Source organism: Monodon monoceros, unplaced genomic scaffold (assembly GCF_005190385.1).
Source record: "Monodon monoceros isolate NGI ecotype Baffin Bay Population unplaced genomic scaffold, NGI_Narwhal_1 Super_Scaffold_18, whole genome shotgun sequence".
Classification (NCBI taxonomy): Eukaryota; Metazoa; Chordata; class Mammalia; order Artiodactyla; family Monodontidae; genus Monodon; species Monodon monoceros.
In genome coordinates this window covers 18,502,462-18,529,810 of record NW_021703774.1, presented here as the reverse complement: position 1 = coordinate 18,529,810, position 27,349 = coordinate 18,502,462, and the positions used below count along the sequence as shown (strand labels likewise).

The following is a 27,349-nucleotide window of genomic DNA, read 5'->3' as shown; positions in this document are numbered from 1 at the left end:
ACTCGATGGAATTTTATTAGAAAAGACTCCCCCTGTCCTTCTGTCATATACTGATGAGCAGTCCTTAGCTCACGATGAAAAGAACTTAGATTTTTTCCATAATAAAATATTTATCATGATTTAAAATAAACCCCTTCGAGAACTGTATGCTTCTCAATGATCAGTTGAGATGGCCACATTTCTTTAGAGGAAGGAAAACAAAGCCTTCACTCTTTGGATATAATGATGACTTGATGGGGGGTGGGTGGGAAGGAAGAAGGGAAGAAGGAAGCAGCAAGGGTATAAAAGAGTAAGACTCAAATAATGAAGATCAGATTAGGATGCTATGATAGGTTTTGCTACAGGGAATTATTTACTATCGTATTTTATTCAGAAAAATCACAGGTGAAGACATTTATCTCCTGTTTTCCCTAAACATTTTTCCACTGCTCCATTCTGGTACACATGAGGAGGTGCCTTAGTAAGAATGGTTGGTTGCAATCTAACTAGCTGTTTTGTGTTTCCTTTCCTCTTGACCCATTCAGCTACAGGAGTTTTACCCAGAGCACTAACGCAAAGCAATGACAAAGGTAGCCCTGCCTGTCACTGTGACAGTTACCTGCTGTCTTTTCCATTCTGCAATGCTGTGTATCGATCTGTGGTTCTTTCACAGACGTATGTATTCCTTCTTGCCATGCTACCTCCAGGATACACATTGTTCTTTAAGAAGGAAAAAAAAACACATTAAAATATTCTAACTGTATTTGTGGAAAATCAGAGAAGTGAATTTAAGCTTCAAATAACTGAAAAACATCTGTGGTAGAATTTTAATTTATCAGAATCTTATATTAACAAATTCTATCTCCCACCCCTCTCCCTTGTAGGAATAAAAGGCAAAGCATAGCAAGCATCGCACAGTTTTCTTAGTTTACTGTCCTACAGCAGTGGTGAACAGTTGTTTGGGAAAAGCTGGGTTTTATTCATGCCTTTGTAAGCTGGTGATAGGGAGAAGGCCAGGACAGTGGCACAGGCAGCTTGAGGGGACTATGCACGAGAGACACCCCACCCTATCATTACAAACAGGAAACCTGGGGCCCTGAAGATGGAAGGCCACCTGGAAGCCTGTGGGTGAACCTTCTGCACCTGCTTGGGAAAACCCCACAGCCACTGGTGATGTTAAGAGACCAAAGCTCCAGGGTCACAGGCAGGCCCAGCTGAGGACACCAACACTGTGTGCAATGCCACCCTGGGAATACTTCCTCTCTTCAGCTACACAGTTATACACACAGATATACAGTATGTTTTTTTAACTAATAAATCCCTAATTTTTGAACATTTAATTATTTCCTACTTTGCTCCTATAGATTACTGAGGAGGTTTAACTGGAGATTAAAAATTTAGAGGAGAGGACATCCCTGGTGGTGCAGTGGTTAAGAATCCACCTTTCAATGCAGGGGACACAGGTTCGAGCCCTGGTTCGGGAAGATCCCACATGTCACAGAGCAACTAAGCCCGTGCACCACAACTACTGAGCCTGCCTCTAGAGCCCGTGAACCACAACTACCGAGCCTGTGTGCCACAATTACTGAAGCCCATGCGCCTAGAGCCTGTGCTCCGCAACTAGAGAAGCCACCGCAATGAGGAGCCCACACACCACAACGAAGAGTAGCCCCCGCTCGCTGCAACTAGAGAAAGCCCGCGCGCAGCAACAAAGACCCAGTGCAGCCAAAAATGAATGAACGAATGAATGAATGAATTTATTTTTAAAAAATTTAGAGGAAAAATCCTGTAAATAAATAACAGAAAATAGGGAAAAATCCTGGAAAAGTATAAAACCACCAAGATATTACTAGAAGTCTGTAAAATTATCCCATGGGCACCAAATGTAGCAATATAAGAATATTCACTTTTGATAATTTCACTGTTTTGGCTGAACTGTCACATGAGTAACCTAATTTTGAACAAATTCCTTGTCAGATCATGCTGCCATACATCCTTCAGAGACCTCTAAAACGTTTCTGGCTGTCTTCAGTAACACTGCTTTCCTTCTCAAAGTGTGACGGGTGAACAGTTTCTCCTTCAAAACTGTGCCTTCCAGGTTTCTGATCCTCACAAGCTGCCTCCCTGGCCTTGTCCCTTTGATGGCAGTGATGCTAATACTAAGTGGCTAAGACAAGAATTTCTCTACCAGAATCTTTTAGCTTATGTTTAAAAAGAAAAAGATAAGTAAGTGTGGCATAGTTAGTTTAAATTTAAACCAATGCCTTAGTTTTTATGCCTTTTTAAAATTTACATATGCTTTGAATACCCACTATGCGCGTGATCACTAATGATTCTGAGGAAGCTACTGTGTCAGTGTGTAACAGGAGAATATAAATATGGGGAAACAACAGTGAACAATGCAAGGCAGCATATAGCTACAAGCTAAATAACGTGGTCCAGCAATCAGAAAGGCCAACAAGATCACTTTGGAGCGTTCAGTCCTAGGAGGCTCCATCCAGGAGGCAGGACTCGAAATGATCTATAGAAATGGGATTTTCATAATGTGCAGGGGGAACTTTAAGCAAGAGCACTGCATAAAGACGGGTGGAAACGGCTGAGAATATTCATGGGAAAATATGACCAAGTTGAGTTGAATGACAGGTAATCTAGCAGAGTAGCAGGAAATAGGGGATGGAATTCTTTCTTTCTGTTATATGGGGTGATGACACTCTGGAAACTGTCCTCTAGTTGATGTTTAGATAAGAGGAAATGATGACTTGTCTAAAAAACTACTTATAAAAAATGTATTAAATCTATTATAGTTAAATCATTTCCAAACAGACCAGCTGGAATGTAAGTGGCTGTATCTGTTCATCCTTAAAGTGGTTATATACATCTGTTTCATAGACCAGAAGGTGATGATCAAATCACATATTTTTTTAAAAAATATAGTTTCCATTAACTGTGTAAGACAATGGGTATTGGGGAGTTTAACCCATTTACAATTAAGGTTATGCTGGGCTTCCTGGTACCTTATTTCATGTTTCTATTTAAAGCGTCTTTATGTTTTCTCTCTCCTTTCCTACTTTCCATAAGCTAAATCAATTCCTTTTCTTCTGTTGGTTTAAAAGTTATACATTTTAGTTTTGTCCTTATATTTCTTGCCCTTAAGTTCCTGAATTTATTTTTGCTTATCACTACAGTTGTCCCTCAGTATCCGCTGGGGATTGGCTCCAGGACCCCCTGTGGATTCCAAGATCTATGGAGGCTCAAGTCCCTTATATAAAGTGGCTGAGTATAGTTGGCCCTCCGTATCCACAGGTCCCGTGTCTTCAGGTTCAACCAAACACGGATGGACAGTGAGAGCCAACTGTACCGATTTCTTACCCTTACCCCTACCTTCCCTTCCAAGGCATATGCTTTTTCCTTTAATTTCTATCCCTATCCTCACTTCCTGGATATTATTCAGAATTTTGGTTCTGAATTTTCATTATTTTTTTTCTTTTTTGCGTATGTTACCACATACACACTTTAATAAGTTAGTTGATTGCTTTCAATTCCCATACATTTTACGGCAAAACTCGACATACCTTTCTCTTACTGTAAGAGTACTTCCTCAAACAGTACAGTGTTTTCAAATGGGTCACTGTATCACAAGAGTTGAGGTACTTTATTCATAAGAATATGCTTATTGTACCTTTATGTTTAAATGACAGTTTGGTTGGGTATAAAATTCTGTGTTCAATGTGCTTTTCTTTTGATACTTTAAAAAAATATATATTTTTTATCCATTTATCTTCCTGCATCCATCTTACTGTTGAGAAATCAGATGTCAGTCTGCATCTTGCTCCTTTTAAGGTCACCTGCTGTCTCATTTTGGGACCTTTGAAGTTTTTCCTCTTTGCTTTTGGTATCCATATATCCCACTTTAATGAGCCCAGGAGTAGGTTTTCCTTCTTGCTTCTGTTTTCCCTTTTGAGACCTTTTAATATGAAGTTTTCCATCTTTTTAAATTATTATTTCTTCTTCAAATATTTTCTCCCTTTCATTTTGCCCCTTTTCCTTTCTATACTCCTATTTCCTAAACGTCACTAATTCTACTTCTATCCTTTGTATATCTTAGTTTTCTTTTATATTTTCTCTTTATTCTCTGCTGCTGTCTTATAGGGGGACGTCTCAATCTATCTTCCAGCTCCCATTATATAATTTCTATAGTTTGCTGTTTTAAGTGGATAATGGGAGCTAACTCTATAAAGTAATTATTGTTGTAGTCTGCCTTCATTCAACAGTTTATTTGTAAATATAAAATTAAATGCACCAATATACTATCAAGTAAATATTACAAACACAAAAACTGAGGCAGGAAAGTTTAATGTACTGTTTTGTGGTAAGGTTAAATGTTATTTTAAGAATTCACAGTTTTTGTTCTTAAATTGCATTTATTAGAAGCTTGGCCCCCTTCGCACGTTCTTTAAGTGTATAATTCACTTTAATATTTTTAAACTTGAAAAGAAAAGATAAAATTTTTTTATATCTTTAAACAAAAAAATTCTGACAACAAATAACTACAGCATATTGCAATTTGCCAGAATATTTACTCACACTTGGAATAGTTGAAGACTTTTTCCTTTCTGGCCCTACAAGAGGGCTTGTAGTCATCTCACTTTTTGAACCAACTGTTGTGCTGCCAAGTTTACGAGCCACGTCTTTGTCCCACTCCTCTTTCTGTTCACTTTCCACGCTGTTAGCCTGAGGCCTTTTGGTATATGATACGGCAGGGGGAATGGATGGACCAGCTGTAATTTTTTAAAAAGCATAATTAGCTAAAAAGCAACTGACATATTTTCTTCTAACGAACAAAAACTCTATTAAAAATATCTTTATTTGCATACTTTACACTCTGAACGAAGATTAAACTGTTTGATTACAAAAATTAGGTCAGCCCCTGAAAACAGGATTATATTTATCATTCAATAATATAAAGCTGTGATAACCGGGAATGATACAAGAACATAAACATGTGAACTGTATAATGCTTAACAAAAAATGCAAGTCTGGGCAGACTCAGTCTGTCTTTCCACATATCTGACTTTCCCCCACCATGATCACTAAAGCGTCGTTGCTTCTGATTTGCTGAGATGCTCCGCTGGACCTTCAGGTGAGCAGGGGACTGCAGAGTGCTGTTGTTTAAGTCACTGTTGGGCCGTGACCTCTGACACAAGTTTCCACTGGATAATGATTCACCACCTTCAAACTATAAGAAGAAAGACCACCAGCATTTTAAAATTAAAAAAAGTTCATAGAAACAATATGCACGCTTGATTTTTCTAATTTATTCCAAGTCGTACATGGAGTAATCAGAACTAAGAAAATTTAAAAGTTTGGATACAGAACTGCAAGTTGGCAAACAGGAAGGGAGAGAACTGGATACAACATCGTTTCACAAGTACATGTCATCTTCTGTTATCTTGTACAAATGGCTTTGGGTCCTTCTGGGTCCAAATAATAGCTCCAATTATTGAATGGTTATTATATACTAGCCGCCATGCTGAACTTTTTATATATGTTACTTTGTTTAATCATTACAACAAACCTATGATCTATTAACCTGTACTTTTTAGATGGAAAAACTGAGGTTAAGAGATTCAAGAGACATCTTTGGGATTCGAATTCAGGTAGAGTTGAGATTCAAACTTAGGATGAAATCTAAAATTTCAACTTCATACACACACACACACAAACACACACACATTTTTTGTTTTGTTTTGCTTTCTCCACCACATTTACAGAACAAAATTTGGTTTATTGACTCTGATCAAGAAATTACATCTGCTTAGAGCTAAGCATGGTGTACTGGGGATTGATACACTTTCCCTCTCTCTGTAACAAAGAAGTATTTTGTTGCCAGCAACCTTCTGACTGAATCACTGGCATTCTAATGGGAAATCGAAATTCATATGTAAAGTTGCTAATGATAAAGAGCAGAGAAATACTGATGATGAAAATTTTAATAGATAACAGCCAACACAGACACACAGTAGTGTGGCAGGAGCTGTTCTGAGGACTTGAGAAGTATTAATTCCTTTAAACCCTCTCAGTGACCCTAAGAGATAGGTACTATTGTCATCCTCATTTTATAGATCAGGAAACTGAGGCACAGAGAAATTAATTAAATTGCCTAAGTCACACAGCTAGTTAGTGGCTGTGCTGGGGTGGGGGAGGGGTGGGAATGCAAACCCAGTGACCCTGGTTCCAAAGTTCAGGCTCTTACTACTTATAGTAGCTTCATTCATTTATAGTCAATGCAATTCAAACTTCATTTTAATTCATGCATGGGCTGGGTTGTATGCTTATAAAATTAGTGTTTCCTTTATACTTAAATTAATAGGAAAATTAAAGATCTCAGGAGTGAAATCTAAAATCTAGGTAGAGACAGTTCAAAGACTTTAGAGATAACCATTTGTACTATTTCCCACTTCTTAAAATTCTCTTGGCTTGGCTTCTTTGACGCCACTTCCCTAGCTATTAGCATCTCTACTGAAGATCCCTCTCCTCTGCTATAGTAGTACCTACCTGGTAGGGTCACTGAGAGGATTAGATGAATTAATACTTGTAAAGTCCTTAAAACAGTTCCCGGCACATTACCGTGTGGCCCTCTGATGATGAATCCCAAATCTGTTCATGCTATTCAACTCATTCCCTTCAGATCCAGATCTTTATATCCAAATGTCTACTGAACAGCTCCAACCAACAGGAATCTCAAATTCAACCACCCGGAACTGAACAAACCTCCCAGCTTCCCACTAAGGTTCACTCTTTTCCTATCTTGGCAAATACATCTTACAAAACCAGTCACCTATGCTAGAAATCTGAGAGTCTCTTATCCTTCATTTCCAACAGGTTATCAAATACTGTTAATTCAACCTCTTACATGTCTTGGCCTGTTGTGGGTGCCTGACCCCTTATGTCCCTGAGTATCCTGTACATCCCCCTAATCAGAGCACGTTCCACACTGTACCACACTGTGGACCGATTCTCTCCCCTCTAGACTGACGGCTCCTTGAGAGCAGAGACCTTCCAACCTTTCTATTCCAGTACTTAGCATAGTTTCTGGTACAGAGTAGGTTCAATAAATGTCAGCTGAATGTACCGATTCACTAATAGTTACTATCTAATTATAAATAATTTCATCCTACTCTACAAAATGCCTCCCACAGATGTCTAATTTTCAACCAACTGTCAAAGCTCTGGGCTGTTCTTGACTCTCGATTTATACCTTTATATTTTGCTGTCCCAAAGGATCATCAAAGGTTCAATCACAATTGGCAGAGAGTGACTTCCTTGCTCTCTCTCCCTATTATAGACCTCGACTGGCCTTGAGAATTTCCAACTGAATGTATCAAAACACTTGACACTCTACAAGGCAAAATATATCACCAAAAAACCTTTTCCTGGGTTCCCACCTATACATTTTGTTTTCAACGCTGTCACCTCCTTTTGTTTCAGTTGCTGTCTTTTCTGCCCACCCAAAATAACCGTGTTACCTCCGGCAGGGCTGTTGCACTTGGGCTGCCAGAGCCATTCTCAAAGACGTGACTGTGAACAGGGCCTCTCAGAGGTAAGCAAGGCACTATGCCTGCTCTCTCAAAACAGAATCTCTTAGTATTTGGAAATAAGGTGAGTTCACAACTCAGCAATTTGAATTTTGACTTCTGATAAATAAGAATGTTAGGGTCTTTGTATTATTTTTGATACAACCTAGAATATATTTGCCAACATTATATCTATACTTAGCTGTGACTTAGCTCAAGAAATAATTCACATTAATCTGAAAAGGTGAAAAACTTACTTCAGGTGGTTTTCTACCTAGAAGAATATAAGTAGCCATGACTTCATCATATTTCTGATTTATTAAGGCATCATTTATCTCATCTCGGGCAAAACCCATGGTGACCATGATGTCTAGAAATAAAAAACAACAAAATTCAAATTTTCTGAAAATGGGTTTATTTTAGTAAAGAAACCAACAAAAATGGGCAAGTTTGCCCACATCGGATATGAAAACTAAATTCTGAACATTTAAAGTGTAACTTTAATTATAAAACTTCTGGATTACTAATATACAGACACTGTGTAGTTACAGATACTGTACATCCCCAATTTTTCATGCAGAAATTATCTACACTGTGGGTTAATATATTCACAGGCTACTCCATTTCTCATTCCCCAGCACATCCTTGAGCTGAGTTCCTTTATCCAGCTCCACGTAGCATCTGTCTCTCTGTGACACACACAGAACACCTTCTCTCTCTCTCGACACACCCTCAGCCACTCATGGAGTGGTTTCTCTCATCTCTTAACAATTTCTGCTTTACTCTTTGGAAGGCTTGAATCCCACAGTTCTTTCTGATCGGATTCCTAACACCCTACAATGCCCCTCCTCAGCCATTCTGCCTTCAAGCCAGACAGGAGATGACTCAACTGTGAGATGCTGATGGCTCTGGGAATGAAGAGAGGGAACCAGTTGGGAGTAGAGCACTTGACTGGGTGTGGGAGGATGGACCCTGCTGAGATAGTGGGAAACAAAGGGGGAGCCAAAGTGTTCCTCCCTCTAACTCAGGGCCTCTAGGTTTTTGGTTAAAATACATGCTGTGTTTTGCTGATATTTATCGGTCTGATCAGTGCTGATTCTTAAATCAGTCATTCCTCCCGTTAGGAATTGGTGAAAGAAAAGAATGAGGTTTATCTACGTTATCTTAATTTTTATATCACTGTTGCCAACAACTGGTTTAGGTTATAATATATGAGAACAAAATAAGGAACTTGAATTTTGCAATGTTTAGTGTATATCTGGAGAAAGAAAAGATGATAAAGCAAGTATTTTTCAAATAAAAATTGCTTCCCATTTACATTTTAAACACGGTTTTGGTAGGCTAAAGGACTCTCACTTTTAGCCTAGGGACCACCCCTCTCACAGTACTTAAATACTTACCTATTCTTTTTGCATCATTGAAATCTGGTTCAGGCTCAGCATATGGCTTTAGTTCTTCTTCTTCATGACCAACATTCATCCATCGATCTTTCATTATTTGCTAGGAAATAAACTCTACATTATGTTTGGCCAATCAGAACATTCAACCACTTATGTTAGCTCTCTTTTAGTAAATGTGAAACTTATTGGTTCAGTCAACAAGAATCGTGACGTTTTCAAACTAAAGTTACTGTTTCTAGCTTGATTAGCAGGTCAACAGGAGGTGTAAGATTTTGGGACATACTTTTATGTCTTACGACAACTCTAACCATCACCCCACACACTCACCAAATGAACTGATTCAAAATATACTGCCTGCTGTCTATGCTCCTCTAAAAGGAATATTTTCACATTTGAAAATTTTAACATAAAAGCCCACTGATTTTAACCTCTGCTTCATTTTTACATTTGAGATTAATGAAGAGATTTTTTTTTTCCCGGTCTTCCACCAAATATATACCTGTAATTTTGAAATCATCACTTACTAAAACATTAGGAAAGAAGAGATCATGGGAAATGGAAATCAGAGTCAGTAATGACAATATAGCTCAGAGAATATGCGAAGAGAGAACAATCAAGATTTAAGCCTGGAATTAGGAATTAGTAAGAATCAGGGTGAAAACAGACGTTGGTGTGCATTACCAGAGTCCAATTTAAGCTGAGACTGTGAAACAACAGTCAATCCGGGGCTGTTAAAAGGCAACCCAGAGGGGGCAGCCTATGGAATGAGGAAACTACTGGCAAACCATATATCAGATAAGGGGTTAATATCCAGAATCTATAAAGAACTCCTACAACTCAGTAACAAAAAACTGCCCAATTAAAAAAATGGGCAAAGAACTTGAATAGATATTTCTCCAAAGAATATATACAAATAGCCAACAAGCATATAAGATGCTCAACATCACTAATCATCAGGAAAATCAAAACCACAATGAGATATCACTTTGTATCTGTCAGGATGGCCAGTGTTGAAAAAAACGAAAATAACAAGTGTTGGTGAGAATGTGAAGAAACTGGAACCCTTGTGCGCTGTTGATGTGACTGTAAAATGGCGCTGCTGCTGTGGTAAACAGTATGGAGGTTCCTCAATAAGCTAAAAATGGAACTATTGTATGATTCAGCAACCCCACTTCTGGGTGCCTATCCAAAAGAACGGGAAACAGGATCCTGAGGAGATATTTCATACCCATGTTCACTGCAGTGTTATTCAAAATAGCCAAGATGCAGAAACAATCTAAATGTCTGATGGATAGCCCCATACTTACTTCTTATAACCACTTTGAGCAACGGTAATTTAGGTACATTATCCAACTAATTTAAATAAAAGTAGACGCACTACAAATTAAAAAAATAACAATGCTATCACCAAGTCTTTAGTGATCATTCATCAATAAAGTAGAAGTGGGGCTTCCCTGGGGGCGCAGTGGTTGAGAGTCCGCCTGCTGATGCAGGGGACGCGGGTTCGTGCCCCGGTCCGGGAAGATCCCACATGCCGCGGAGCGGCTGGGCCCGTGAGCCATGGCCGCTGAGCCTGCGCGTCCGGAGCCTGTGCTCCGCAACGGGAGAGGCCACAACAGTGAGAGGCCCGTGTACCGCAAAATAATAATAATAATAAAAATAAATAAATAAAGTAAAAGTGTCAGGGAGGGTGCACATCAGGAGAAAATAAATTTTGCAAAGCAGAGCTGTAAATTCCTGCCACATGATTTTCCAAAATATCAAAGTCCTTCCTGTTCCTCATCTGCCTCCTCGCAAATAGCATGTCTGGCAGAAGCCTAGACAGTAATCAGGCAGCAGCATCTGCAGAAGGAAAATTCTGTTGCTGGCAGAATTTCCTAGGTTGCATGGTGAATGCATAAAAATCCTCAAAGGATATGATGAACCACTTAGGACAGCCACACAGTACAGTCAGCCCTCCGTATCTGTGGGTTTAGCATCCTCAGATTCAACCAACGATAGATAGAAAATATTCAGAAAAAAAAAATTCCAGAAAGTCCCAAAAAGCAAAACTTGAATTCCTGACATACCAGCAACAATTTACATAGCACTTACACTGTATTAGGTGTCATAATAATCTACAGATGATTTAAAGTATATGGGAGAATGTGCACAGGTTATAGGCAAATACTACACACCGTTTTATAGACGGGACTTGAACATCCACGGAGGTTCCTGGAACCAATCCCTGTAATCCAGCCCATCTAGTCCTTGACAACTTTACTCACTTCTGCAGCTGGACTGCACAAATATGTGGAGGTGGCAGCTCAGATAGTGCTTAAAAATGGAAGTCTTGAAAAATGTTTAAAACAAATCTATAACATAACACGACATTATAACTTAACTATACTTCGATAAAATAAATTTTAAAAAAAACAACCAAATCTATAACAAACCCCACCTCTCCACACAAACACATCAGTACAAACAAAGGGATCTAACTGTCCTTTTATCAACACATTACATTTTTGGGGCAGCTCTCTGAATGTTTGTTATTATTACGATGAATGAGAATGGGCAAACAAGAAAACTAACAAACATAAGCTAGACATAAATACTTCTGCTTTTTCAAATGAGCTGAACTTAAGTCCTTAGTGATGTTCTCAAGTTTAAGAGCACAATATATATTTTTTAACATCTTTATTGGAGTATAATTGCTTTACAATGGTGTGTCAGTTTCTGCTGTATAACAAAGTGAATCAGCTATACATAGTACACAAATATCCCCATATCCCCTCCCTCTTGCATCTCCATCCCACCCTCCCTATCCCACCCCTCTAGGTGGTCACAAAGCACTCAACGGATCTCCCTGTAAGAGCACAATATTAAGAGTTTGAAAATAATAACCAATGGAATGAGATTTATAAATAGTAGAATCCCAAGTAAGTGGAGGTTAGATGCTGGAAGAGTTAAGTAAGAGGTTATCCTGCCAGGAGGAATTGGAAGAGAGGCAAAAGCCTGGGAGTGATCCAGGCAAACGAGCAGGGCATGTGGGGGACGGCACGTCAGTATGACTACACGAGGCGGGTGCCGGAGCAAGAGCAGGGTGGAAAATTAATAGGGACCAAATCATGAGGCTTCCTTTCAATTGGATAAAGGATATCTTTGGAGAGTGTGATTTTGCAAAGTCTCTCCAGCCAGTGTGTGGAGAGTCATTCAACACTGGAGACTCAGAAATCCACTAAGAGGCTTTCGCTGGAATCTAGGAGGGAGAAGATACCAGCCCGCTCTAAGGGCAGGCAGTGGCAATGGGAAGAAAGACAGTTTCAGTATTTGGCTGGTAAAAATCAACAAAACTCTGTGATTGGAAGTGAGGGGAGAGATGAAAGAGCTCAGGGAAAATGAAGGCGATGATGAGGCTTCTGGTTTAGACAACTGAGTAGAGGCTGATACCATTTACTGAGACACCAAACTCGGGAAGAGAGGTCGAATGGACCGGGAAAGATGGAGCTCAGGTTTAGACAAACTGAGTGTGAGGTGCTTTGGCATATCCAAACAGACATGTCCTGTCAACACTTAGTTTATTCTGAAGCCCAGGAGAAATCTGGGTTAGGGATGGAGATTTAGAAAGCAGCCAACAGATGAGGACAGAGTGGTGGGATTCTCCAGAAGAGTGAATCGAGGGAGAATGAATACTAGAGGCTTAAAGAATGCCAGCATTACCAGCATGTAAGGGCTGCAAAGAAAAGTAATCCCAAAAGTAAATGGGGGAAGGAAAAATCTGCAGAGTGACATGCAAGGCAAGACGAGAGTTTTTCAAAGAGGAGGCAGCTGTGTCCTGTCAAATAAGGTGATAACTAAAAACGTAATCTGTTGTGTTTACGACAAAGACAGGTGAGTTTACTGAGGGTGGCTTCACCGAGTGGTGGAGATGGGAATCAGAAGGCAACGCACAGAGGCAAATGGACAGATGAGAAACTGGTGACTGCCGGTGGAGACACTTTTTAAAAAGTCTGGCCAGAAAGGGAGGAGCAAGAAAGAATACTGGATGGGGACTGTGAGGTTGAAGGATGCCTTTTTAAAAAAACTAGAAGCTCTTTAGGTATGGATAAAGGCTGAGGGAAAGGAGTTAGCAGAGGAGGTTAGGATGGTACAGAAGAGAAAGCTTTACTGAAGGAGTAAGGTACTGAGAAGGCACATCACGCATGCTAAATCCAGCACCGGAATGAATGGGTAAGTCTTGCACAAGAGAAGACACCTCTCCACTGCAACAGGGAACTAAGGAGGTGGGTGGGGTTCAGACAGTACCGTTAAGAGTATCATGGCAGGAAATGAAGAGTTCATGACTACTGGTTTCTGTTTTCTTAGTGGAGTAGAAGATAAGGATCTTTGCCTGGAATGTTTCCCCCTATTTTTTCCACCTAAGTTCCTTTTTATCTGTCTTATAATGTCCACACAAAATCTGGGCTCCTTCTATCACTGTCTTTCATGGTACTCTGATCTTTGTGTACAATTATGCAACCTGTCATTATGTAAATATTTTGTGTTTACCTGTTAATTAGACCATAAACCCAAACAAAGAATGACCTGCATCTGATTTGCTCAGTATTGCATATCAAGCACCTAAACATACCCAGCACTTAAATGCTCAATGCATATTTGTAGACTGAAGGAATAAAACCTCTTGTCTGTGTTACTCATCTGTCCTTCCTCTGTGTTCCCATGGAACTTTGTATATTTCCTATTGTGGCTGTTATCACATTCTACCTTTTATCACAGCTCCTTCACTATATTTAAAGTCCTTGAGGATAAAGACTGTGCCTTGTACTATCTTTCTCAGCACAAATGCTTGTTTGTTGCTTTTGAACAGGGCAGTGTTTTAAAATAAGCCTGGACAGAAGCCTTGAGTAAAATTAAATGTAGAGAAGAGATTAACAACAAGAAGACAGCTTAGGAAGTCACTAAAATGCCCAGGAGATAGAGAACAGAGAAGTGAACTGGACAGGATGAAACAGAAGAGAAAACCTGTAGAGGCACAATCTATAGCACCTGATGACAAAATTCGTTGTTTTTTTTTAACATCTTTATTGGGGTATAATTGCTTTACAATGGTGTGTTAGTTTCTGCTTTACAACGAAATGAATCAGTTCTAGATATACATATGTTCCCATATCTCTTCCCTCTTGCATCTCCCTCCCTCCCACCCTCCCTAACAAAATTCGTTTTGAGAATGAGGGAAAGGATGAAATCCAAGAGGGGTCTGAGGATTTTAACTCAGGTGCCGGGAGGAACAGAGTATCCCTAAGTAAAAAATACAAGAGCAATAACAGATTTGATAGTGGAAGACAAAATATTAAAAGCAAAATTAAGATAATCCAAATTTTCTGATGCTTCTCAATTAAATGGTGTGTATTTGGTGCTCATTTCACAACCATTATTATCTGTCCACATCAAGGAAAAATATATATATGTGGACTAAACCCTGAGGTAATTTGTCTTTTATCTGGGGAAATAAGATTTACTCACCAAACCTGAAAATATTTGAATACACAATGGAATTAACTGTTCAGGAGTGTGCTATTAGCAGTGAGTATTAATAAAGATGAAAAAGAGTAACTTGCAGTGTGGGCTGGAGTTTTCAGGGAAGGAATCCCAAGAAGTTAGGAGGTGAACTCACTCTCCAAATATAGGTAATATCTGGACTGGTGAACAAGTGAAGGAAGATGTGAGGGGGGAACAGTGAGGCATCCTCTCCTTTGACTTGGAACAGAGGTAACATGCAATGAAAGAACAGGAGATAAAGTGAGTATCCTCAGATGATGAATTTAATCTTGATCTGATCGGCAATGGAGAAATGCTACATTTTATTAATGAAGAAGATAAGCAACATTTTAGAAACAGCACCGGGAAAGGAACGATCTGAGGAACACAGAAGGAGCACTGACTCTGCTAGTCTTCACACAAAATCAGATTTGAGGCCGGGCTGATCCAGGGAAGGTGGAAAATCAAAGTGAAAAGAAAAGGCCGCTGGGCGGTGATGAGAGAAAGAACACAGTTTCGCTTTCCTGTCTTAACTGTTCTGATCTCTGGGGGTCGCCAAGTCCACGTAGCAAAGTTTGTCTCCTTAAAAACAGTTGTGTTTCAAAGCAAAATAAAAATAGTCTGAGGAAAAATTTCCTTCAGTAAAAGGAGTGGGAGGTAACAGTAGGAAGAAAGAAGATCTGCTTAAGGGAAAAAAGTAGCAGAATTAACTCCACTAGTTCTAAATCTGAAGGTCTTTTAGAGGAGTAAGGCACAGAGAGCAACAAAATAGGGATAGAGGAAAGGGAAGAGCATGCGGAAGTACCTGTCTTCAGTGTGTGAACCTCACGCCCACTCAAAATTCCTCCATGGGAATCGCAGGGTTAACATTCAAAGCCAAGGGAGAAGTAAGTGTCCCCAGGAAATGGTGGTGCTGGTGACCGTGGAGTTCATGCAACCCTATTCCTGGTGGTTTCAGGCACAGTGTAAACCACTGGCCAACACACTGCACTAGACCAGTTCAACAAACTAGTCCATTTCAGGTTTCATTTGAGATATCTCAACATGAGAAACAAGACGTCCAACAAGATTGCAAACTTGAAGAAAGTTTACCCTAGCCATCACTGTCACTGAACAGAAATGACTACTTGCTGAGAAGTTCTAACAAAATAATTGATTCAGATGAATTATAAAGAGTTAAACAAATGACCAATGGAAATATACACCCTACACATAGGTCCACACTAAAAAATTATGGACTTTAGGCTGGCCAGATGAAAATAATTTTTCTTAAATGGTTTCAACCTTTGTAAAGTATACCATATGCTTCTGAATTTGTACTTAGAAATTTTCATTAGAAAAATGGTTATTATTCTTATTAATTGTCTTTTGCTTTACTGTCACTTGAACTGGGCAGACACAAGCAAGATTTTAAAGATTATCTTAGCAGCGGCTGAAAAAGGTGTTAAAAGTAAAAATAAATACTTTTTGAGGAGGACCAAAGATGAGGGAGAAAGGGCAATAATGAGGAACTTTGCTTTAGGCTCAAATTTTGTTATTATTTGGAAAGGTAACACAGTCCATCTTACTTAAGGACTGGAAAAATGAAAGAATATACAAAGAGGGGGTAGCAGGAAAAAATTTCAGTATCTTTCTAAAAAAAATCCAGACACACCAATATTCAAATAAATAGGAAAAAACCCAGCATACAACATACAACACAAATCCTTTGAAAATCATGTGTGATACTGTCCCCCCCATTATGAGTACAATTAGGAAGAGGTGACAGCACTCATATATACAACCTGAAAAAATTATATTAACTGTTTAGATCTAGAAGCAACTATGGGTCAAGCAAGTAGAACGTGAAATTATTTAAAGATTCTTTAAATCAAACTTCAATATTAGCAAATTACATAGTGAAGACTACAGTTTCATCAATAACTCATGATACTCAACTAACACCGAAAAAATACATCAAGTTCCATTTCTTAAAATATGAGAATTAACAGGGAAATATTTCATATCAAAATGTACAAAGCTGATACAAGTCTATAAAGCTGATTAACCAGATTCCTTTAAACAAGCAGTTTAGGGACACAGAGAGCTTACATATGAAGGACACTTAACCTATTCATTAAAAATATTGAACATTATCTCTAATGAAAGAAATACAAATTAAAGCAATTATGACAAACTGCATTACTACCATAAAGGCATCAAATACTAGAAATTACTTTTATCCAATACTGAAACAAGCTGTGCAGAATATGTACCTTCAAATGCCTTAGTTAACACACAATCTTTTGGCAATGATACACAGGACCTAGCAGACTGTTTATACCCTTTGGCCGAGTAATTACTGTCTGGAGAATTTATCTTAAGCATACGTCCCAAAGGGAAAAAGTACATCACATTATTTTTAGCAAAAACAATGAGAACAACTCACATGTGGAACAAGCAGAGAATAAATAAACTTTGATACATAATCCAAGGAGAACAACATAGCTATTGACAGGGAAGGCATTCACTCTCATGATAAAGCAAAGAGGACATACTAAAAACGTTTAAGTTAAAAAAAAAGAATGCAACATGACAGGAAAACATTATTACTGAATAAAAATTTATGTTTACACACTGAAGACTGGTGTTTTGAAAATAGCTGCTTTTTATACTTTATGAATTTTTTGGTTGTAAAGTTGATAATAAAGTAGGTATGAAAATAAAAGTGAAGACTAATATAATTTTCGACATCATTGTTATTTCAAGGGGAGTTTCTTAAGATTTGGTATAAAGAAATCTTTTTTTTTTTTCCCCAATGGTGTCAGGTTTCTCTGGAAAATCATTTCTGGGAATTGTAAAGCAGACCAGCCTTTGTATGGTGATATCTGCAATATTATGATAATATTTCCAATGTAGACTCATGGTTCCATGGCTGGAAAACTTAATTTTGACAAGGTGGAACAGGAAGTTCCAGACTATATTCAAATACATCAAGGTGAGCTTCTGATGAGCAAATGTTTTCATAATAATAACTTGCTTTCACATTCAAGTCAGAGAATTCTAATACTTTAATCCTTCATATTTTAATGCTAAGGATGAAAGACTTAAATATTTGGCCACTGTAAATTAATCATAGTTAAGACATGAAGCATATCTTATCAATCGTCCATAGAGATTTGTAAAATCTACTCCCCCCAAATAATTTTTGTTCTTTATGGTCTTTTTGTTCCTCTCATTAGCTGAGCTGATGCCTCAACTCTGGACATTTTAAGTGACATTCAAGTAAACTTGGCTCCAGTGATAAAAATGGGTCATAAAGCAGGATCAAGGGAGGCTTATGTTCCTACAGAATTTTAGAACTTGTATGAGTGTCAACAATTTTAACTATTTCACACAGTTTTCCATTATAATGGTTGAAAGTAAGTTTAGAAGAGCAGTAATATGAACGTGGGCTTTTTTACTGCACAGATTTCTCTTTTAAAACATTACAACATATCCTTTGACCCCCAAAGAAAAAAACCCACAAAAATCATAGGAAGTAACTAATCACATTTAAACAAACAATTCAGTAAAAAATATCTGATAATTGATTTACTGGTATAAAACATTTAAAATAATTTCCCAATGGAAGTCACCATCCCTTAACTTCCATCAAAACATCATATTGTATCTTTTAGTGAAAAGTACTGTGGTAATACAATTACAAAGCCCAAACTAACCTGAGAGCTCTGTACACAGGGATGGCTCACTATAAGGCTGCCTCCTAACCAGCATGGAGTCCATGCCAGAAGGCCCCCATTGCTACACTAAAAAAGTACAGTTTAAATGAGGTTAATTCTCTGAATTTTCTACCCTATCTATTAAGGCAAATAAATGAAGACAAAAAGTACTAGTGAACAATACATGCTGAATCTCTGAAATTATCTTAGTACAGGCTAAAGTATTTTTAAAAACAGATGGGAAAAATGCTTAATAAGTTGTTCTGACTGCAGTGTCACAAGGAAAAAAGATTAGACATTCTGGTTATATGAACCTCTGATGTTACTGGCTGTAACATACTTAGTACTTTTTTAACAGCGTCTGTTATTATAAATAACCTCACATATGTGGAATGTATGTAGGCAACACAACAGTGTGGTAAGAAATGAAATACCTGTTTCCAATATGTTCTACTTAAATATTTGCAAATTTTCTGTACTGATGGTGAGAGGGTTCTATTAAATTTTTTACTATCAGATACAGCCATGAAGTATTCACTGGATTCAAATTTCACTATCTTCTTTTATCCTTGAAATATCTGTACTTACTAAATACAAGGTTTCTATATTGGACCAAGCAATTTGTGACAGAGACTAGGTTTTCCTTCTTCTTCAACTAAGTCAATTTTATCCCTATTTTGATGTTGTTTTAATTTAAGACTTCACTGCAGGACAAAGAAGAAATAAGACTCTTTAGCCAAACCTACTGCACAACCTTTGAGTAGTGAAAGCATCATGTGACTTTCTCTAGATCTAAATAAAAGGCAAATGAGATGATTTGGCAATTTTCCTTAAAAAACGTGGGGAAAAATTATTGAAATAATGCTCTGTAGTTCCTTGAATATTTTAATTGTTAGACTTTAAATATGGAGTGGTAAAAATTACTTACTTCCAAGCTGCCTCTCTTGATTGGATTCAGCACTAATAATTTCTTCAGGAGGTTTTCACAGTCAGTGGACATATAGAAGGGAATACGGTACTTCCCTCGTAAGACTCGCTCCCGCAGTTCCTTACAAAGCAAAAGAAAGCACGTATCACTGGCTTATGGAATCACTGTGCTTGGGGATAGAACATTAATATCAAATTTAGCTGATACCTTTAAATTCTGGCCGTCAAAAGGCAAGGACCCACTGACTAACGTGTAGAGAATGACGCCGAGACTCCACACGTCTACTTCAGGCCCGTCGTACTTCTTCCCTTGGAAAAGCTCAGGGGCAGCGTAAGGCGGGCTTCCACAAAATGTGTCCAACTTGCTCCCGACTGTAAATTCATTACTAAAACCAAAGTCAGCAATTTTAATATTCATATCAGCATCAAGGAGAAGGTTTTCAGCCTAAGAGGAAAATAATAAAAAGGACAATGTAAAGAGCCTACATAAAATAAAACGTTCATTATAATTGTTTCAGATCTCAAACATCTATTTCTTGTCTCTCATTTTTAAGTGTAACATCAAATTGAGAAGCCCAGTAGAGTACTTCAATGTGTAACTTCTCAGAATTACATTTATATAAAACTGAATTTTAACACTATATAGGAAGCTTCCATTTATATGCATATATGTAACTGTTTAAGAAAGGTTACTTAAAAACCATTTTCTTCCATAGGTCATTTTAAACCTAATTTTTTTCCTCATGGTAAGAAACATCCTGGAATTGCACCTTAATATGACCTATTCTAAAGAATGTAAGTCAACATAACACTAATCCATCTTGGGCTTAAACCAACAAATTTACCCAAATATGCTATTTAATAGAGTATCACTGGTTAATGCAAGCCTCAAGCATATATTTAAACTAACTCCCAGTCAGGGGTTCTATGGCTACTGAATTGATTCCTTGTTCTTTCTTGCAAAATGCATCCTCAACAAAGTTCTTTTCTCAGTAAAAGAAAACAACACAACACAGCCTCCATTGGATCTTATCTGTTTTAAGCCTCTGTTTGCTTTTCTAAAACTAGATTCTCTTCTAGGGGTTTATTATGGTAGAAAGAAGTGATTTCTCCCATGTTTTAAAATGCCGGTTTTCTAAAATCTTCCTAAATCAGAATCATTCAATGAAAAAATTTAAATGTACCTTTTATAAATGCAAGCAATTCAATAAAGGATTTGCTTTTGCACATGTTTTGTTTCAAACTCTGTTACAACTGACAGACAAATGAAGTTATAGCTTAGTTTGTAGATGTGTTTTATCAGGTTACAAAAAGGAGTAAAATTTGACTAAAATGAAAATCAGAGTTCTCTACAGTTTATACCACTGGAGGGTCCAACAGTCAGCAGACCCAAGCACTTTGCCCATCATATAGCTCTTCCCTCGCCTACTTCCTCCTTTTCCTTTTTTAAGGAATACTACCTTGGGATATTTGTTTTCATCTTCTTTCAGAAAATACACATCTAACACCCAAAAATATGCAAAAAATGTGGTATCACTTATTACATAAATATTATAACAGCACACAGATTTGGGAGATTTATATTAGATCTTAACATTATGGACTGTGCGACAAAATCAGGTTACTCTGATGTTCTGATGTAAGGGCCTGGTCACTGTAAATTTCTGAGGCTGTCTTGGAGCAAGCTAGACGTTTCCCAGTCTCTCTAAAGATGTCTGGATGGATAGCAAAGTACCCAAGGCTGCCTCAGAAGAGGAGAGATGGAGAGGGTTTTGAGGTTTCCTCCCAAGAGCATACAGGAAACTCCTGGGTAATGAACATGATTTTTTGCAGATATTTTCCATATAAGAAATGAGATGACAAACTAGGAGTCAAACACACAGGCAGGGAAATAAATAGCCCTCTTCTTTCTCTTTCTTTGAAGCAGTGATTTCCCTTAAAATAGCTGAGGGAGGAAACAGAAATATTTGGAGCAGGAGAAAATCTGTAAGCTCAGAACAATGGAGTCAAAATACAGGATGAGACTTTCAACAACTGTTTAGGACAATGTATTCAAATATAACACAAACTAGTGCTAGTAATTGACAGAGGCAATGGGAAAAGAAGTTGGAAAAAAAAAAAAGACCTCCTAGGTATGGAACATGCAAGTTAACTTTGGAAAAATAGAGAAAAAGGAAAAAAAAAAGAAAACTTTCTTAGACAAGGAATCTTCTACCTTCGTTCAAAAAGAAAAGAATCCATTTGGCCCCAACCATTCTTTCTTTTTTTTAATTATTTTATTTTTTAAAATAAAAATTATGTATATTTAAGGTATAACACATGATAATTTGATATACATACAAACAGTGAAATGATTACTTAAGTCAAGCTACATACTTCCTCACAGTTACCTCTTTTTTTGATAAGTGTGATGGGAACACCTGAAATCCCTCTTAGCAAACTTCCAGTATTCAATACAGTATTATTAACTTTTTGGATTAGACATCAAAACCTCAGGCAACCAAAGCAAAATTAAACAAGTAAGACTACATCAAACTAAAAAGCTTCTGTACAGCAAAGGAAACCATCAACAAAATGAAAAGACAACCTATAGAATGGGAGAAAATACTAGCAAACCACATATCTGATAAGGGGTTAATATTCAAAATATGTAAGGAACTCATGTAACTCAGTAACAAAACAACGAACAACCAGATTAAAAAATAGGCAAAACACCTAAACAGAAGACATCTGATTTCATTTCCCCATGAAATGAAACATGGCTCCCATGTTCACTGCCACAAACATTTCCTGACTATCACACATTTCTTATTCCAAAGTATGCTAGCTTATACTAATCATATGCATTCAAGATTCGTAAAAACATTTAAAACTTCCCTGATTTCTTTGAACTTTAATGTGAGGATGAGCACTGGCTCTTACATCAGACAAATCTGGATTTGTGCCCTGACCCTGCTTCTGATGGAATGCGGCCTCGGGCATTTTTAATTAGGGACAAAGTTCCTCATTTATGTTATTAAAAGAAGCTAATTAATGCAATCAAATCCTCTAGTCTTTAATGCTAGATAACTTCTCATCCACATTTTCTTCATTTCCTCAGTGAAAATACTGCCTTTTAAGAAAACATTCCTGGGCTTCCCTAGCGGCGCAGTGGTTAAGAATCCACTTGCCAATGCACGGGACATGGGTTTGAGCCCTGGTCTGGGATGATCCCACATGCCGTGGAGCAACTAAGTCCGTGTGCCACAACTACTGAGCCCGCATGCCACAATTACTGGAGGCCACGCACCTAGAGCCTGCGCTCCACAACAAGAGAAGCCACTGCAATGAGAAGCCCACGCACCAAAACGAAGAGTAGCCCCACTCGACGCAACTAAAGAAAGCCTGCGTGCAGCAAGGAAGACCTAATGTAGCCAAAAATAAATAAATAAATTTATTAAAAAAAAAAAAAGAAGACATTCCTCTGATTTATGTCAGAGCATGTTTTGCCTATGTTCTCTTCTAGGAGTTTCATGCCTTATATTTAGGTCTTTAAACCATTTTGAGTTTATTTTTGTGAGGGTGTGAGGGAGTGGTCTAATTTCATTGATTTACATGCAGCTGTCAAGCTTTCCCAACACCACTTGCTAAAGAGACTGTCTTTTCTCCACTGTATATTCTTGCCTCCTTTGTCTTTGTCATAGATTAACTGATCGAAGACATGTGGGTTTATTTCTGGGCTCTCTATTCTTTTTTTTTGGCCGCGCACGCAGCTTGTGGGATCTTAGTTCCCCAGCCAGGGATCGAACCCGGGCCCTTGGCAGTGAAGGCTCTGAGTCCTAACCACTGGACCACCAGGGAATTCCCTGGGCTCTCTATTCTGTCCCACTGATCTGTTTTTACACCAATACTGTTTTGATTACTGTAGCTTTGTAGTACTGTCTGAAGTCTGGGAGGGTTATGCCTCCAGCTGTGTTCTTTATCCTCAGGATTGCTTTGGCAATTCTAGGACTTTTGTGGTTCCATATAAATTTTAGGATTATTTGTTCTAGTTCTGTGAAAAATGTCATGGGTATTTTGATAGGGATTACATGAAATTTGTAGATTGCTTTGGGTAGTGTGGCCATTTTAACAATATTAATTCTTCCAATCCAAAAGCATGGAATATCTTTCCATTTCTTTGAATCATCTTCAATTTCCTTTATCAATGTTTTATAGTTTTCAGCGTATAGGTCTTTCACCTCCTGGTTAAGTTCATTCCTCAAGGCAAAAGAAATAAAAGAAAAAAATAAACAAATAGCACCTAATCAAACTTTATAAAGTTTTTGCGCAGCAAAGGAAACCATCAACAAAATGAAAAGACAACCAAAGGAATAGGAGAAAATACTTGCAAATGATATGACCAACAAGAGGTTAATATTCAAAATACACAAACAGCTCATACAACTCAATATCAAAAAAATCAAACAAAAAAATGGGCAGAAGACCTAAATAGTCATCTCTCCAAAGAAGACATACAGATGGCCAACAGGCACATGAAAAGATGCTCAACATCACTAATTATTAGAGAAATGCAAGTCAAAACCACAATGAGGTATCACCTCACATGGGTCAGAATGGCTATCATCAAAAAGTATACAAATATTAAATGCTGGAAAGGGTGTGGAGAAAAGGGAACCCTTGCACACCGTTGGTGGGAATGTAAGTTGGTGCAGCCACTGTGGAGAAGAATATGGAGATTCCTTAAAAAACTAAAAATAGAGCTACCATATGATCCAACAATCCCACTCCTGGGCATATATCTGGAAAAGACAAAAACTCAATTCAAAAAGATACATGCACCCCAATGTTCATAACAGCACTACTTACTATAGCTATGACATGGAAACAAACCATGTGCCTATCAACAGATGATTGGCTTAAGAAGATGTGGTGTGTGTGTATGTATATACACACAATGGAATATTACTCAGCCATAAAAAAGAATGAAATAATGCCATTTACAGCAACATGGATGGACTAGAGAATATCATACTAAGTGAAGTCAGAAAGAAAAAGACAAATATTACATAATATCATTTATATGTGGAATCTAAAAAATAATACAAATGAATCTATATACAAAACAGAAACAGACTCACAGACATAGAAAACAAACTTATGGTTACCAAAGGGGAAAGGAAGCAGGGGAGGAATAAATTAGGAGTATGGGATTAATAGATACATACTACTTTACATAAAATAGATAAGCAATAAGGATTTACTGTATGGCACAGGGAACTATATTCAATACCTTGTAATAACCTATAATGGAAAATAATCTGAAAAATATATATATAACTGAATCACTTCACTGTATACCTGAAACTAACATAATACTGTAAACCAACTATACTTCAATTTTAAAAAAAAAGAAAGAAAATACTACCTTTTATAAAAAGTTGCTGTGAGAATTAAATAAAAACTAATTTCCTTGTACAGTGCCTGGCACAATTAGGCAATCAAAAAGACATCTCTAGTAGTATCACATATCTGTTAATAATTAAGAAATTTTTCTAATAAAACCAATCACTTACCTTAAGATCACGGTGAACAATGCACTTTTGATGACAATACTGTACAGCAGATACAATCTGAAATAAATATTTGGATAGAAGATTCAAAATTATTATAGTAAAAACATCTCAATTTTTCCCCAATTATCATTCCAATTTAGAGAAATTACTAACTTGGATTTTAAAGTTACGTTTAGCAATTTCACTGTTCCTTTATTTCAGAAAACCATACATATTAAAGTTATGAAATTTTCACTTTTAAATGTGGACAACGTGCAAAAGTAGTATTCTCTTGCTAAAATACACTAAAATATTTGTCAGAGTCCATGAAGATTTCTTTATGGGTTGTTATATTTCTGTTCACATGATACAATGTATACACTTTGTAGTTTTGGTCAAATGGTTTATCCCACTGTTGAAATAAGAATTCTGGCACACATGAATCAGCATTCCAAGATAGCTGGCTCAAGTGCAAAATGCAAAACTGTATTTTAGGAATTATATTAAATGTGTTCAAGGCATGTTTCTTCAGGGAAGTCAACTGGCTAAGAATTTATCAACAGGGTTTAGCAATACCTTATTTTTGTCTCTTCATATAGTATAAAGCAAAGGAAAAATTTGTGAGCCTTTAAAGGAAACCTAATTATCAAAAGAAAAGAGGTAAAAATGAAATCTAATCTTAAACTTGCCACTAATTCAGCTGGGCAAAGCATTCTACCCTTGTAACTAGATTTTGTACACCATCTTAATTTTTAACCATTACATAGGGCTCTTTGGGGATAAGTGCTAAACAGGAAAGAACCCAATGGTTTAAGGGCCAAAGATACCAGTGAGAAATAGGTTATAAGCAATTCTATGATAGTTATACGCTTTATTACATAAAATACAGAAAAGGAAACAATCTGATAGCAATCAACTAAGCGTTACTTTGTACATATAAGTATATCTGATGTATAGGAGGGCCATTTTAATGCACAGCAGAACATTCAATTCTGTGGATTCAGTTAAACGTAAACACAGTTTGAATGTTGAATATTGGTTAGGCATTAACAAATGGGGACAGAAATGAATTTTTTTTTTTTTTTTTCTCGGTACACGGGCCTCTCACCGCTGTGGCCTCTCCGGCTGCGGAGCACAGGCTCCGGACGCACAGGCTCAGCGGCCATGGCTCACGAGCCTAGCCGCTCCGCGGCATGTGGGATCTTCCCGGACCGGGGCACGAACCTGCGTCCCCTGCATCGGCAGGTGGACTCTCAACCGCTGCGCCAACAGGGAAGCCCCAGAAATGAAATTTTTGAAAGTGTAAAGGTGATGTGAAGTATGACCATGCTAATAGGATACTGGTTAGAAAAAAAAAAACTTCAAAGTAGTACAAGTGAAACTGATATTTCAGTATTATAAAATTATTTTAATGTATATTATAATGGTTCAAAGACAGAGAAGACATGAATTCAAAACAAAATCAACACACAGTGAGTAAGATGTAATTCAATTAAATTCATTTTGATTCAACAGTCAGTTTATTGAGTGCCTGCTATGTGCAAGAAAATGTGCTAGTTGCTAGGGGAATACAAAAATGTGTTCATGCACCCTACATGCACGCTGCCTTTCAGGAGCTTACAGTCTGATTAGGAGGAAAAAACATGTTTATGAGTAACTATACATACTACAAAGTAGAATCATAGAAGCAGAGTTACAAAGAAGTGAGGGAATCATAAAAGATAAAGAATAATCTCAGTTACTAGGTGATAATTGATCTAAGCCCTCCATAAAGGATAGTAAAATTTTAAAATGTGGATGTTTGGGGATGGGGACGTAGGAGGTAAGGTGGTAAAATGCACTGATTGTTTTTTTTAATTTTTGGCTGCATTGGGTCTTCATTGCTGCATGTGGGCTTTCTCTGGTTGTGGCGAGCATGGGGGCTACTCTTCGTTGCGGTGTGCAGGCTTCTCATTGCGGTGGCTTCTCTTGTTGCGGAGCACGGGCTCTAGGCATGCAGGCTTCAGTAGTTGTGGCATATGGGCTCAGTAGTTGTGGAACACAGGTTTAATTGCTCCACGGCATGTGGGATCTTCCCGGACCAGGGCTCGAACCTGTGTTCCCTGCATTGGCAGGCGGATTCTCAACCACTGAGCCACCAGGGAAGCCCTGCACTGATGTTGAGGCAACACAATGTATTTGAAAAGTAGGTGGGAAAATGGTAATACTGGGAGTTAAATCCTGACAGACAAGTTGGTAAAAGTCTCTGAATTCCAAACTAAGCAGGTACTACAGAACCATGAACTGTGTTTGAGCAAAACAATTGTGAATGATTATAATCAATTTGAGGTGTGAGTCCTCCAAATACAGCAAAATCCTACAATGAATACATGTAGTATTAGTTTTCTTAAGCAATATGCTTCAAAATTCTAATATCCAATTTTTACCATGTAATTAAGAGAGACATACATTTATATGTAAATATTAATACATCTTATTGAACATACTATATAGGCTATAGGATGTTCATACTATAACGCTATTTTTGCATCATAGATTTTTGCTGATAATGATATTATCTTCTTCAAGTCCCCTTCTCTTGATACAGTGAAGAAGGCATGCTACAGATAATGATTTGGTTACCAAACATGCATTTCACATTAGACAAGACAGTTTCTATGAAAGCAGTTCTATAGGCACTTCTAGAATAAAAATCTCCTGAGTCTTAAAGACTT

General features: G+C 37.6%; 1 protein-coding gene across 2 annotated transcripts in view; it reads right to left on the bottom strand.

Annotated features, from left to right (window-relative positions):
• The window catches only part of MARK1 (microtubule affinity regulating kinase 1), a 143,894-nt gene that overhangs the window by 14,325 nt on the left and 102,220 nt on the right, over nt 1–27,349 (bottom strand). For both annotated transcript variants that reach the window (XM_029230382.1, XM_029230383.1), the window contains exons 7-14: nt 24,657–24,713; nt 19,310–19,546; nt 19,103–19,222; nt 8,954–9,053; nt 7,811–7,923; nt 5,062–5,215; nt 4,564–4,757; nt 599–699 (exon numbers count right to left, since the gene is read on the bottom strand). In XM_029230382.1, the coding sequence (XP_029086215.1) occupies nt 599–699; nt 4,564–4,757; nt 5,062–5,215; nt 7,811–7,923; nt 8,954–9,053; nt 19,103–19,222; nt 19,310–19,546; nt 24,657–24,713 (1,076 nt within the window). The remainder of the gene's footprint in view (nt 1–598; nt 700–4,563; nt 4,758–5,061; nt 5,216–7,810; nt 7,924–8,953; nt 9,054–19,102; nt 19,223–19,309; nt 19,547–24,656; nt 24,714–27,349) is intronic.